This window comes from Trachypithecus francoisi, unplaced genomic scaffold (genome assembly GCF_009764315.1).
Source record: "Trachypithecus francoisi isolate TF-2019V2 unplaced genomic scaffold, Tfra_2.0 Contig01440, whole genome shotgun sequence".
Classification (NCBI taxonomy): domain Eukaryota; kingdom Metazoa; phylum Chordata; class Mammalia; order Primates; family Cercopithecidae; genus Trachypithecus; species Trachypithecus francoisi.
In genome coordinates this window covers 13,009,116-13,024,242 of record NW_022681431.1, presented here as the reverse complement: position 1 = coordinate 13,024,242, position 15,127 = coordinate 13,009,116, and the positions used below count along the sequence as shown (strand labels likewise).

At 41.6% G+C, this 15,127-nt stretch overlaps 2 protein-coding genes across 6 annotated transcripts in view; one reads left to right on the top strand and one right to left on the bottom strand.

Moving 5' to 3' along the window:
* Nucleotides 1-1,581, bottom strand: part of CDCA2 (cell division cycle associated 2) — a 51,681-nt gene extending 50,100 nt beyond the window's left edge. Inside the window, exons 1-2 of one of the 4 annotated variants that reach the window (XM_033229002.1) lie at nucleotides 978-1,228; nucleotides 686-803 (exon numbers count right to left, since the gene is read on the bottom strand). The gene's annotated coding sequence lies outside the window, so the exon portion shown is untranslated. Of the gene's footprint in view, nucleotides 1-685; nucleotides 1,229-1,283 lie in introns of those variants that run through there. The other 3 variants (XM_033229022.1, XM_033229012.1, XM_033229032.1) reach the window with 3 other exon arrangements.
* Nucleotides 1,582-1,681: 100 nt separating this feature from the next.
* KCTD9 (potassium channel tetramerization domain containing 9) overlaps nucleotides 1,682-15,127 on the top strand; it is a 29,862-nt gene continuing 16,416 nt past the window's right edge. The window contains exons 1-2 of one of the 2 annotated variants that reach the window (XM_033229047.1): nucleotides 1,682-1,946; nucleotides 13,621-13,742. In XM_033229047.1, the coding sequence (XP_033084938.1) occupies nucleotides 1,899-1,946; nucleotides 13,621-13,742 (170 nt within the window). In that variant the 5' untranslated portion in view covers nucleotides 1,682-1,898. Of the gene's footprint in view, nucleotides 1,947-2,735; nucleotides 2,852-13,620; nucleotides 13,743-15,127 lie in introns of those variants that run through there. The other variant, XM_033229059.1, reaches the window with a different exon arrangement.

The window sequence follows — 15,127 nt, the reverse complement described above, 5'->3', positions numbered from 1 at the left end:
AGACTGAACTGTAATACAGTCCATACTGGCATAGAAACATACGTCACAGGTTCCATTTTTTATTTTAATTTCTGTGGGTATACAGTAGATGTATATATTTATGGGGTACGTGAAATATTTTGATACAGGCATGCAAGTCGTAATAATCAAATCAAAGTAAATGAGGTAGCCATCATCTCAAATATTTATCCTTTTTGTTAAAAACAACCCAATTACACTTTGTTATTTTTAAATGCACAATTAAATTATGGACCGTCACCCTGTTGTGTTAGCAAATACTAGATCTTATTCATTCTATGTTTTTGTACCTGTTAACCATCTCCACTTCCCTCCCACTCAGCCCCAATACCCTTCCCAGCCTGTGCTAACCATTCTTCTACTCAAAACGCCTACTTTTAAGGCCAAATTAAACAGAAAGAAATGGAGGAAACTGTTCAGGCACCAAAGCAGACCCCAAAGGATAAGCCATGGCTTTTCAACCGAAGCGAAGACCTGAATCATAAGGGTACTCCTCTCAAGACGCAGCTCTATTTCCAGAAATTGTCTCAGCAGGTCCGTATGCACCCCTGGTCACCCAGAGCAGCTCCTGAGAGGAGTACTGACTCTGTGCTGCAAGCTAAGCCGAACATACTCCATAAAAACGCCCCGGAGAAGCAGCCCCATGGCAGCGCGGCTGCAATCCTACCTCTCACGCCGCACCTGAAGGCCGGCCAGGCAGATAGGCTTATTCCCAGAGCCCCGAGGCAGGCGAGCGTCGCGTTGGTCGCTGCTTCCAGACCCCGGCTCCTCTGTCCGGAAGGGCTCTGCTGGCAAAGCACTCGTAGCCGAGAACCGCTCTCCGAACAAGGAGTCCAGGGTCCCTGAGGCCGACTCGGACTCACAGCCCGCGCAGTCCCTGTCTTTCGCTCTGCCCGGCCGCCTCCTCTGCCCGCCGCCCGATTCAAATTCCCGGCCCCGCCCCTCGATGCCAAACTTACTCTACGAATCACTCCGCTACCGCCCCTTTCTCCGATGCGCGCACACTCCGAGCGCTCCCAGGCCTCTTTCCTTGGCACAGGAGTGACTTCCTGGGCTCGGAATGGGGCCACCGCCAGCTGCAGTCAACCCGCCGACCACAGACACCTGCCACTGACCTGTGACCGCGGGGACTACTTTCCGGGAGCGTCTCGCGGAGTAACGCTTCTGTTAGAGCTTTAATCCGCCTCCCACCTTTCTATTGGATGCTGCAAACTTCGAAAAGACTCATTCAACCAATCCTAACAGAGCGAAGAGCTGGCTCTTACCCAATCAGTCCGTCCCTACCGCAGCCGTTTCCTCGCTGGGCCGGCTTGTGGGCGGGGCTAACGCGGGAGGAGGGGCTGACTGGTGCTTGGGTCCCTTTCAGCGCTCCACCTCCTTTCCGTAGACCCCGCCCTCGTATGCAGATGAGCGCTAGCTAGACTTGAGTGTGCGCCTGCTCAGTAACGCTGTAAGCCGCCGTCCGGCTCCAGGAGCCTCTCTGATTGGCTGATGCCCCTTCCCGTCTACTAGCCTTCAGCGTCTCTTCCCTCCCTCCATCCCGGCTAGGTTAGCCAGGGCCCGCCCGACACTGGGTGCTGATTGGCTGGACCCTGGCCGGTGACGCGGGTTGGTTGGTAGGCTGAGTGTCAGTCTCGGAGAGGTGGGGGAAGGGCCCCAGGCAGGCTGAGGAGCCTAGGGGCGGGGTGGGAAGGAGGACCGGCCGAGCCCTGGGTGTGGGACAGAGTGCGTGTGTGTGGTGTGTCCCCAAGGGCAGGAAGGTGGCGAAGGGAGGCGAATCCGAGTGGGTGGAGGGAGGGGAAGGGCGGGAGGAGAAAAAGGTGGGAGGAGGACCAGGTGGGAGGGTGGCGGCTCACTCAGGACCCAGCGGGGGCAGCGCGATGAGGCGGGTGACCCTGTTCCTGAACGGCAGCCCTAAGAATGGAAAGGTAACGGGGGCGTGAGTGGGCGCGGCGGCCCGTGGGTCGGGGCGAGGGCGGACGGCGCGGACCCGGCTGGCGGGGCAGCGGTGAAGTTGGGCAGAGGGGCTGGGAGGTGGGCGTGCGCGGGCTGGGGGCGCCCGGGGACAGCACAGAGTCCCCGCGGCCTCCTCCCTACCCTCAGGACCCCTGTGCCCGAGCCTGCCCTTCGGCGCCTCAGCTGCCTGGGGGCCGGCGCGGGTCGGGCCGGGGGCTCCGGGACTCCCGGATGCGCCGTGCGGGGGGCGCGGGGACTGGGGAGCGGAGAGGGCCGCGGTCACCTGGGCGCCCGGGCGGTCGCGCCTCTTCCCGCCTGTCCCCGAGACCCCGCTCCCGCCTGCGGGAGGAGGCGCGCCGGCTCCCGTGCTGAGTAATGGTCTGCTCGGAAAGTGGCGGCGGGCACCAGAGCCTGTGGAGATGGGTCAGGGAGACAGAAGTAAACTGCCCGTGGATAAACAAAATCTTCTCCCATCCGAGGTCGAAGACAGGATTTTTAAAATGGGGGCATTTTCTTGTTGATTTTTGCCCTTCTCTGTGAGATGCCTCAAGCCCCCACCCCCCGACGCCGCCAAACTTCTCTGTACTCGTTTTATTATTTTGCCTTATTTTGATTCCCTAGAGGACGGGGACAGCAGACCCAAAAGGGATCGATTTGACAGTCGCCTTTGCTGTGTTAGGTAGGCCTTTGCGGAGGGTGTGGTGCTAAGTGTTCTTCCAGCGCTGGAGCAAGCCAAGACGAATTCTCTTCCTTCCCAGCCTTTTGCCCCACCCATGAAAGTTGTTCTGCTACTTTGGGAAATTTTGACTGTTCAAGGCAGACATTTACTGCGTTGCTAAATGACACCCAGAAGTAACTCAGCCTTTACGAGTCTAAGGTAAAGGTGAATGGGTTTCACTGTGTTAGTTGCCAAAATACTCTGATGCCTGCACATTCGGGAAACACTGTAAATTTTTAAATAGTGAAATTGTCCAGTGGCATTAAAAATGGCTTTCCGATTATTCAGTGTAGAGTAAATATGCCCTGAAAATTCGAACGAGAGTGTGGTTTGTTGGCTATAATTTTGTGTTCTTCTGGTCTTAGAGATTTAATACTCATTTAAAAACAGAATTGGTATAAATTCGAGTTCTTGAGGTATCATGAATGCTACCCCGAAAATATGCTCACGAAGTTTACATTTCTCATCACTATTAACTTTTTCTAAACCTGTTCTGTAGTTAGCTGGTATTATCTAAAACGTATGTTGTTACTCTAAGAAAGATTTAGTATATCCAAAATTGGTAATATTTCTCAAAAACAAACTTCCGATTGACCTTTTTAATGCAGTATCTCTATTATGTTACTCATGGAAGACAAATATTTAGACCTAGTCATAAATGTTTTTGCTCTGAATCTCTCCCGAATCCACTCAATTTGGTTGTCAAAAATTAACTGAGTTGGTCTTTCCATATTGTTCACACGGATTTTTTTTTAACTATCTAGGTTTGACTAGATTAGATTCTTGGATTTAAATTTTATTTACTTTAAAAATATTCTTCTAGAGAATCTCAGAAGATTGGGGAAAATGCATCTCAAATAATTAAATATGAGTATGTTTATGTTACAACGATCATAAAAATCCAAACTGGAGAGTACTAGATAAAAAGAAACAAAGCCGTGATCTTCACTGCTCAGCTGATGAACATATTCTAAGATAACGTTGGCAGTGCTTTCTCTCCTTTCAGTTGATTAAAAAATTTTATAATTACTCTTATTTGACAAAAGAGCTACATAATACATAACAGCTTGCATTTTTATATATAAAGTGACTAATTGGATTGGCATGATCATGACATGAATGTTCATTAAGAATAAGCTAGGGAAAAGTGCTACTCAAATAGAACAGAATTTGATTTCCCATCCACCAGTTGGAATATCTGTACCACTTACTTTATCTCCTTTACCTCGCTTCTGCTTTTGTTTCCTGGTTATAAGAATAATCGGTTTTTTTTCAAATAAGTTTCCCTCTTATAGCTTGTTTAGTGGTTACCAGACTGTGGGACTATAAAGCCTGGGGAAAGGTGTGGAGAGGCAGAGAATTCTTCCAAGGTGCTGTGTTACATGCTCACCACGAATTTTCTGTGTATTGAATAAATGTAACTAGTGGTGAATGTATTTGACGTTGGAGAGAGGGCTATGCATTCTCTGAACAGTGGTTTCCAGAGTGAGATGGCACACCACGGATGGTGTCCACGATGATTTATTGGAGGTCAGGAAGAAATATACCTTTTGTTTGTATCTTACACTTAAAAATATAAAATAAGGTAGAAACGTGATTTTTCGGATCTGGAAAGACACAGGTGCCTCCAGTCACTGAACATGTCAGCTGGTCTCAGGTCTCCTGTAAGAAGGGAGGGCCTTCACATGTGAAAAGGTTAATTAATAGTGGCTTCTTCACCGATTGGTTGTCATTGATATTGTGCTATGGAAGCTTACAACTGCCACGTTAAGATTTATATCTAGTTTTAACTAAATTAACCCTCACCAAAATGCCAAGTGATCTTAAAGGATTACTTCAAAGAAACTGCAGCTTGAAGTCAATATGAATTATGCAAGCACAAGTAAACAATGAGGAAATGGCAGGAGCTGCCACTTCTCCTAGTATGTATAAACCATGAGACTAAAAAAAGAGTGGGTCTCTTTGGGCCTGAGAAGTTGAAACAGTGCTGAGTTTTAAAGAAGACTAGTTGAAGTCCTATTTATTAATTGCTATTAATAATCTGCCTCTCCCTAAGTGTATGTTATTCTTTGAAATATTAGCCATTGATAGGATGAGTCATCCTAGTTAGCAAGATATTTAGAAATACTTTCTAGGACATGAAGACAAATGGCTTCAGACTTTTTTCTTTTCTGATTTTATTTTTTGGTTTTTGTTTTTTACTTTTATTTTTATATTTATTTATTTATTTATTTGATACAGCGGTTTGCTCTTCTGCTCCAGCTGGAGTGCAGTGGCGTGATCTCAGCTCACTGCAACCTCTACCCTCCAGGTTCAAGCGATTCTCCTGCCTCCGCCTCTTGCATAACTTGGGACTAATTTTTGTATTTTTGGTAGAGACAGGGTTTCACCATATTGGCCAGGCTGGTCCTGAACTCTTGACCTTAGGTGATCCACCTGCCTTGGCCTCCCAAAGTGCTAGGATTACAGGCATGAGCCACCACACCCGGCTTATTTTGATGTTTAAAGTCAATCCTGCGTTTGGCAGAATTTCACTAAATTTAATGATAAATATTTAGGAGATTCTTACTGGCTGATTCATAGTCTAAATCACTGAAATTCCTCATCATTTGGGAAAACATGTACTTTCTAATAGTGGAATATGGTTTGTAACTACATAAATATACAGATGTTTGAGCACATGCCCAGAAGTTTGTTACCATTGGGGTGTGTGGTCAGAAACATTTGAAGGCCTTAGTTCTAATCACTGGAATCCTTAATTTAAATTTTGAGGGTTTTTTTTTTGTTGTTGTTGTTTTTGTTTTTGTTTTTTTTGAGACGGAGTTTCGCTCTGTCGCCCAGGCTGGAGTGCAGTGGCCGGATCTCAGCTCACTGCCAGCTCCGCCTCCCGGGTTTACGCCATTCTCCTGCCTCAGCCTCCCGAGTAGCTGGGATTACAGGCGCCCGCCACCTCGCCCGGTTAGTTTTTTGTATTTTTTTAGTAGAGACGGGGTTTCACCGTGTTCGCCAGGATGGTCTCGATCTCCTGACCTCGTGATCCGCCCGTCTCGGCCTCCCAAAGTGCTGGGATTACAGGCTTGAGCCACCGTGCCCGGCCTTTTTGTTGTTTTTTAAAACTGCTCCAAAAGAGTCAGTTATGTTGTACCTGTCATCCTTTTTCCATGTGCCTCAACATTTTCATTATTCTTTTTAATATTCCCTGTAAGAGTTGGCATTAAGGAAATTGAAATGGGGACTTGCGCATCTGAATGCAGTTTGTGGCTTCTGAGCAACTTAATGTCAGTGCGGAATTTCTGTATGTCTTGAACACAGAGTGCTTTTTTTACTTCAGAATATTCATTAATGAGCTGTGCAAGTCCTAGGCCTTTTGTATACGGATTCATTCATTAATTCAGTGAACACTTAGTAAATGCTTTCTGAGTACGTGGCATCATGCCAAACATGGCAAACAGGGTAGGAAATACTTTCATTCTGTACCGTGTTTTCATTCTTGGTCCAAGAAATAACTTTTCTTCAGGTTTTGGTATTAGGTCAGAAACATGTTGTTGGGGGCAGGCACAATGACTCATGCCTGTAATCCCAGCACTTTGAGAGGCTGAGGTGGGAGGATTGCTTGAGTTCAGAAGTTCAAGACGAGCCTGGGCAGCAGAGTGAGATCCCATCTCTAAAACAACAACAACAACAAAGAATGAAAAAGAAATGTGTTGTTGGTAGTAAGTATCCTGGTTCGAATCCATGACGTTGTTAGAGTTGGAGGAAGGTGAACATTTTATGTGAACCTCTGCCTCTGAAGTCTAAACATTAATAAGAACCTAGTGAGAGCCCACTTTTTAAGCTTGAACTTTTCTTAATATATTTGATACATAGTAAAGAATATAATAAAGAATGTACATAAAAATTACAAGGAACATAATATAGCAAATATCTGTAAGTCTGCCAGACAACCCAAGAAGTAGCATGTTATCAATAACATAATGTGCTCATCCACTTTCCTGTACCTCTGTTTTGTTTTTCTCTTTGCTGTGTGTGTTTTTAAAAATCAATAGTTTTGTCACATATATATGCATAACTAATTACCTTTTTTTTTTTTTTTTTTTAAGACAGGGTCTCGCACTGTTGCCCAGGCTAGAGTGCAGTGGCGCGATGTTGGCTCACTGCAACCTGTGACGGCCTGAGTTCAAGTGATTCTCCTGCCTCAGCCTCCCGAGTAGCTGGAATTACAGGAACTTGCCAGCACTTAACGGCTAATTTTTCTATTTTTAGTAGAGACGGGGTTTCACCATGTTGGTCAGGCTGATCTCGGCTGACCTCCTGATCTGCCTGCCTCGGCCACCCAAAGTATTGGGATTACAGGTGTGAGCCACTGCACCTAGCCATTTTTAAAAAATCAGCTTCGGGACATACTGTATCTCAAATTGATATACTGTATATAGTTTTTTGTGGAGACAGCGTCTTCTCTATTGCCCAGGCTGGTCTCAAACTCCTGGCCTCAAGCAGTCCTCCGTCCTCAGTCTCCCAAGGTGCTGGGACTACAGGCATGAGCCACGATGCCAGGCCAGTCCTTGCGTTTTTCATTCAGTATAATTCTGTTCCAACCATAATATCTGACATAGTGATAATTTATTCATTTTTACTGCTTTATTAAAGTACATGCTATACAAATACTGTCAGTGGACATTAGGTTATTTTCTTTATATTTTGTTGTTAAATTAACAGTGCTGTCATGAATATTTCTATATATGTATCCTGGTGCACAGCAGCAAGCATTTTTCTAGGGAAGTAGTTCTCAAACTTTAGCATGCATCAGAGTCACTTGAAGGAGGAGGAGGATTTGAGAAAACCGCTAGACTTCATCCCCAAAGGTTAATATTCAGCAGGTCTGGGGTGGGGTAGGAATGTGCATTTTTAATTTGCAGGTGAAATGTGGTTCAGATGCTCTAGGTGACAGGATCACACATGTGAGAACCACCACTCTAAGGTATAGACACGTAGTTGTAATTATTGGATGTTAAGTTATGTAAATATTCAGTTTTGTAAAATAATGCCAGATTTTTTTCAAAGTCATTGCAGTAATTTATATTCCCACCAGCATTGCATGAACCTTCCCCATTGGTCTACAACTACTCCAGCACTTGGTATTGTCAACATTTTCCATTTTAAATATTTTCTTTTTTCATCTTAGAGTTAATTATCTCACCTTTTAAAGAATCAGCTCATGTAAATATTTAAAATGTGTTTGACTAAAAGTATAGGTAGAGAAAATTGAGTTCTACATTTAGCTATTAATTGTGATTGGTGATTTTGTTGGGTAAATCAGCCTGCATAAATTCAACAAGTATTCCTTGTGTATTATGTAATAAATATTGTGGGTAAAGAAGAAAAAATATTTTATGTACATGTATAGGTTTTAATTTTTAAATTTAAATAATATAGATTACAATTTGAAAATTGTATTTAAAGGCAAATTAAAACTAGCCAATCCTACTAGGCATGGTGTCCTTTTACTTTCCAACTTATAGACAGCTTTCACTTATCATGGGATCTGAAATTTAAAAAGAATTGACTCTGAACAGTAGTATAATACAGTCATCATGAACTTTAATAGACATGCTTCTCAATTTACTCTGTAAAATGCTTCTGTTCTTAGGGCCTAAGTTATTAAAGTAGATAATCACAGTGACATGGAAACATCAGGCCCACATGGTGGAGACAACACATAGAAAGCAAATGATCTTTGTAAGCACTATCATTTTATGATTTCTTTGGCTCAGTATGAGGACAACAACAAACTTAGTATATACTCAATGGAGCTTATGTCCATGATACACAAGATTTTTATCGTTTCTCTTTCTCAACAGAGTTGTTATGTAAAGAATACATGTGCCAATCTAACTTAATCATCTTTTCTATATGTATGACAAATTTATGTTGATACATATTTTAAAATCTGGTTTCTAATTAGTTTAAAATACAGAGATTTTGAATATTTAAATATTAGTATTACAATATAACTCCTTTTTATTTGTTTGGTATTGTTAGTATGCTCGAATGACTAGTTGGAAAACAAATGTCAAGAATAGCCCTCCAAGTGAAAACAAGTATATTGGCCCAAATTAAGGGAAATTTTCAAATTTCTAGAACTATAAAATTCTTTGTACTAATTTTAATTCTGTTTAATTGACTACCCTTTGGTTATTTCACTTAAAGGAAATTGTTAACTGCCTGATTACAAACTGTTAAAATAATTTTATTTGTAAAACTAGTATGTGGAGCTATGGAGACCTTAAAATAAACTAAAACTTTACCCCCTTATTACAAAAGTAATAAAGGTTCGTTGTAACAAATTTGGAAAACAAACAAAATAAAACAAAAAACTCAGCTGGACGTGGTGGCTCGCACCTGTAATCCCAGCACTTTGGGAGGCTGAGGTGGGTAGATCACGAGGTCAAGAGATCGACATCCTCCTGGCCAACATGGTGAAACCCTGTCTCTACTAAAAATGTAAAAATTAGCTTGGTGTGGTGGCGCGGTTTTACTATGTTGGCCAGGCTGGTCTTGAACTCCTCACCTCAGGTGATCCTACTACCTTGGCCTTCCAAAAAGTGCCAGCATTACAGGTGTGAGCCACTGTGCCCAGATTGCTTTAGAATTGCATTTATACTGTATATTTTTTTACCCTAATGACAGTGTAAGAGACTTAAATGAATATGACTGATTGTCACACAAAAAAGGCATGTCCTACTTCAACACTCAACATTCAAGAAATATTTATCAAAGACCTGCTATAAGCCAGGTAATGTACCATTTAGCTAGGTGGATCCTTCAATTTGAACCTATGGCGGTTATTAGTAGAACAACTCAGGGATGTACTTCTTTAGTACTGCTTATCAGCTTTACCAAGGGGTAATTAGTCACCTCTGTTCACAGAATTCATAACAAGTTTTTGCAAATTAATTTTTTTACTGGACCTTTAGGATCCAGGCAGACAGCCAGATTAGAAAATACTTAGTGATATGGTAAATTGTTTTTGATACTTTATTAAGATTGATTTAAGTGGCAATAAAATAAAAGTTGAATTCAATTTATACCTAGACTGTGCTCCTTTAGTAGTTTTACAGCCTTCAAGGAGACAGCTATTGTACTTTGATTGCCTTGAGAATAGTCCTTGCCAAAACAGTATGTGTGGTTTTTTGTCTTTCATCTGGTCACATTTAACTTCAGTAGGGAAGAAATGGAAGATGGCAACATCCTAACCCTCTGAATAAAACAACAAACAGGTCTTGAGTTGTATTTCATCAATTTGTTACTTTGGGTTCCTATGTCATAGGAAAGCCGAATAGAATTAAAATAGTGTTTTTTTTTTCCTTCTTCTTCATTTTATTCTGCTCTTTAGAATGGCACTGTCTGATAGAACTACTGAGATGATGGAAATCTGTGCTATTCAATATGGGAACCACTAGCCAGTGTGGCAGTTGAGCACTTGAAATGTGGCTAGTGTGACGGAACTGCATTTTAACTTTTAATTTTAATAAATTAAAATTTAAACAGACTCATGAAGCTCGTGGCTTCCACATTGGACAGCACAGCTTTAAAACATGACAGGTGGCCTTTATTTTCATCGCAAGACAGCTGACCCACAGAAAAACCAAGTCAATCCAATGGAAGTAGACAACAATTCAAGTTAGTGTATTTTCAATAAGTCATATAAGATCTTAAGCTATAATATTATGTTAATCACAGAAGGATAATACAGGCAGGTGCATTCAACTTGCATCTGTTTTATGGTATGGATGAGAGAGCAGTGAAAGAGATACTGAGGAAGAAAGTTGGTGTTAGGGCAAGGAGGGGATATCAGGCAAAAGAAAGCCATATTGAGATACAAGGGCCAGAGGTAAATAAAGGGGAAACGAAAGATTTAGAAAATTATTTGTATAATGGCAACTATGCCAAGAACATTGAATTGGGAAAGAGGTACTTCTTACCCTCCTCTCAGCACCTTCTGACTGCAGAAGTTGTTTTGCATCTGCTTTGGTCAATCTCTTGCTCCTTTGCATGTTTGCTTCTCTCTTCTCTGTCTTTACTCTCTTCATGCTCTTTGCCTTAACACAACCCCAGCTTTGCCGTGTGCAATGCCCTAGGTACTATATTTCTCTTACCTTTTTCCCAGGAATGTATATGATGCAATTACAGAATGCCTCACTGTGTTTGTTGCAGAGGTGAACAATCATAGGAAATATGGGGGAACATATTTTACTCAGGCTTTAATTATTTGTGGCAAGCCTGCTGTGTGTAGGACACTGCGCCTAGTGCTTTGCATTATTTTTTTTTTTTGAGACGGAGTCTCGCTCTGTCACCCAAGCTGGAGTGCACTGGCCAGATCTCAGCTCACTGCAAGCTCCGCCTCCTGGGTTCACGCCATTCTCCTGCCTCAGCCTCCCGAGTAGCTGGGACTACAGGCGCCCGCCACCTCGCCCGGCTAGTTTTTTGTATTTTTTAGTAGAGACGGGGTTTCACCGTGTTAGCCAGGATGGTCTCGATCTCCTGACCTTGTGATCCGCCCGCCTCGGCCTCCCAAAGTGCTGGGATTACAGGCTTGAGCTACCGCGCCCGGCCTGCATTATTTTTTTATTGTGATGAAAGATAGGACAAAATTTATTATTTTAACCATTTTTTAAATGTGTAATTCATTGACATTGTTTACATTCGCAATGTGTGTAACCGTCACCACTGTTTATTTCCAGTACTTGGTCATCATCCCAAACAGAAATTGTACCCATTAAGAAATAACTCTGCATTCCCATCTATGCCTTGGTAACCTTTATTCTGCTTTCTATCTGTATGAATTTGCCTGTTTTGGATACTTTCATGTGAGTGGTATCTTAGAATATTTATCCTTTTCTTATTGGCTTACTTCATTTAGCATACTGTCACAAAGGTTCATCCATGTTGTAACGTGTCAGAATTCATGTCTCTTCTCTTCTCCTTTCCTTTCATTTTCTTTTTTCTTTCCTTTCCTTTCCTTTTCCCTTTTCGTTTCTTTTTCCTTTCCTTTCTCTTTTCCTTTTTTCTTTTCCGTCCCATCATGTCCAGGCTGGAGTAAAGTGGTGTGATCTTGGCTCACTGCAGCCTTGACTTGGCAGGCTCAGGTCATCCTCCCACCTTGGCCTCCCAAGCAGCTGAGACTACAGGGATGTGCCACCATCTTTGCTACTTTTTGTATTTTTTTTTGTAAAGACCGTGTTTCACCATGTTGGCCAGGCAGGTCTCAAAATCCTGGACTCAAGCGATCCACCTGTCTCAGCCTCTCAGAGTGCTGGGATTACAGGCATCAGCCACTGTACCTGGCCTCATTGTTTCTTATTGCTGAATAATATTCAGTTGTATGTCTATACCATATTTATACAATTACCTGCTTATAGACACTTGGGTTATGCAGTATTTTTAATAATGCAATTGGTTCCGTTTATATGTTTCTCACCTTCAACACTTTCCAAAGTGCCCCAGCACTCCTCTCTCTCTCATTCTTCTGATCCAAGAGAAAAAAGTTGGAATCTGAGTACTCTGCTTTTGAAAAACTGCACACTCTTTGTTATCAAGCAGCTTTTTCTATGGCCTCCATTTACTTTATTTATTTAACTAGAAACTCTCCACTGTATTCCAGTCACTGGTGGACAGAGGACCAGCCTTAGTGCTCACTTCATATGGCATCTTGACATAATGATCTTGGGACGTCCATGAGCTAGCTGATTGTACTTCGTGTTTAGCTCTTCACGTACTTCTTTTTCTTTTTTTTGTGGGGGAGACAGAGGCTTGCTCAGTCACACAGGCTGGAGTGCAGTGGTGCACCTTTGGCTCACTGCAACCTCTGCCTCCCGGGTTCAAGCAATTCTCATGCCTCAGCCTCTGGAGTAGCTACAGGCATGTGCCACCACACCTGACTGATTTTTGTATTTTAGTAAAGACAGGGTTTCTCCGTTTTGGTCTGGCTGGTCAAACTCCAGGCCTTAAGTGCTCTGCCCGTCTCAGCCTCACAAAGTGCTGGGATTACAGGCATGAACCACTGCGCCCCACCCTCTCCTACTTTTTATTCCTAACTTTCAGAGGTCATAACTGATAATGGTGCAACTGTATAACTCAGCCGCTGGGAACCCATAGTTACAGTTAGGACCAGGGCACAAAATTCACTTACATGTAGAGATTGTCAGCCCCCCTGCTTAAACAGTTGCATGTGTCTTACACATATATCAGAATGCTGGATTCACAGCAGGACAGATCAATTCATTGTCACCTGGCTGTTTGCTCTATTCTTAATATTAGATGCTAAAATCTGGCTTAGTTAATGAAGAATGAAATAAATGAGGTAGGAAGTTATATTTTCTATGGTAGTTGATGTAGATAATGATATAATAAACAGCACTAGTGGACTCCTATTCTAAGGGTGTACCATTCAAATAAATAAATAATAAAAGGACAGCATAATACGGACTTACTAGGTCTCAGTCTCTTCACTAAGCTCTTATGCATGAACTGGTAATAATCTTCTGAAGTAGGTGCTACTATTTTCTTCATTTTTAGTTAAAGCAACAGAAGCATCAATAGGTTGACTCAAGTTGACAGCTAGAAAATGTCAGACTCTAGATTGAAGTGTAGGTCTATCTTACTTCACAACTGGAGCGCTATTTAACACACCTTAGGATTGTAGCTTGTTTTGGTCAGAGATGATTTCTTATGTTCTAGTTTAGGATTCGACAATTTTAGGCACCAAGTGAATAAATGAGTCATAGAAGAAAAGGGGGCACTGTTAAGAACCTCTTGAAGTCTCCTTTTATATGATACTCTTTTTAGCCCTGTTTTACTGTGATGGTTTGTAACTTGTTGGGATAACATTTATTAAATAAGTTGTTCATATTAATCTGGTGTATTTACAGGTGGTTGCTGTATATGGAACTTTATCTGATTTGCTTTCTGTGGCCAGCAGTAAACTCGGCATAAAAGCCACCAGTGTATATAATGGGAAAGGTGGACTGATTGATGATATTGCTTTGATCAGGTAACCTTCACCTTTTTATAAGCTGTCAACAGTGTGCCTCAACTTCTTGGTGCTGTGCTGTTTCCCTTAAGCAGTAGTTTAATCACTGTTAAGAATACAGGATTTTGGCAAGTGATTACCTAGAATTTGGTCTTTGGAATTTAAATCATTTGGGCTTAAGCTGTATTGATCAGCTAGAAAACCCTTAGTATACATTTCAGTCTTTCTGCATAGTTCATATATGGCTATGAGGAATTTCTTCTTTGTGGTACTAGAGAAGGATCTAATAAGACATGCAGTTTTTAACATTAGAAATCTAATTTATCTCTTCACTTTTATATGCACCTGCTTGTTAATCATTTCCTAAGAAATGCTTTGCATTTTATAAATATTACAAAGGCCAGATTTTGTGAAAACTTTATAAATATGATATAATTCTAAGTAGAGATATCACCAGTGATCCACCATAATTATAGACTTACTTGTTTGTTCTTTAAATATCACAGGCAGATTCATCTCTTTAAAACAAGTGTGTAGTTCACCTTACTTCATCTTGATGAAGTCAGAGAATTTTGGAGCAGGAAGATACTTAACAAAGAAGATGGTAAAGGGAACACAAATTAAGTATTGACTATGCCAGTTATGTTATAATTGCTTTGCCTCAGTTACACCATTTGATTGGCAAAGCATGAGTTTTTTTATCAATGATGTGAAGATAATGATGCTTTAACTTACAATAATATACAAAGTCTCTGTATAAATCCAGATCAAAATGACCTTTCAATATAATATATTGCCTTTGCAGTTAATCAGTTCTAGACCCTTCATTTTACAGATGAGGAAACGAATTACCTGTGAAGCTGAGGATTCACTCAGGTCATACAGCTAGTTGGGTTTTGTTAATGAAAAAAAAAAAAACAGTTATACTAATCTGAAAAAAGTAAATTGGCATGGCGAACAAGTAGGAAATACTATATACTACATTTTAAATCCAAATAAATTAGGATAATTTCTGAGTTTTTCAATATATAATATTCAATATCCCAGCTTCTTTCAGTTTCTAAGGAAAACTGAGTCACATTGTTGGATGATGATCCTCATCAACCTAACTTTCTCCTTAACAAGCACAAACTCTGCTTCTTAGAAAAATTTAATGTGTCCTGTGATGTCCTATAGGAAATAAAAACTTCTACAATGGAAGGTTATAACTGAAGCCTTCTGAGCTATAAAATGTCTGCTTATTTGTTTTGGGTTCACAATACAGTATCTGGTGTAATGGGTTGAGGACGAGGATGTACACTGATTGTCTAGAACTGTGGGTTATGTGCAACCATTTACATTTGGGTGTATGGTGGATCTGTAGTGGGTAAACACTGACAGCAGAGTTACTTCCAGCTATATTTTTC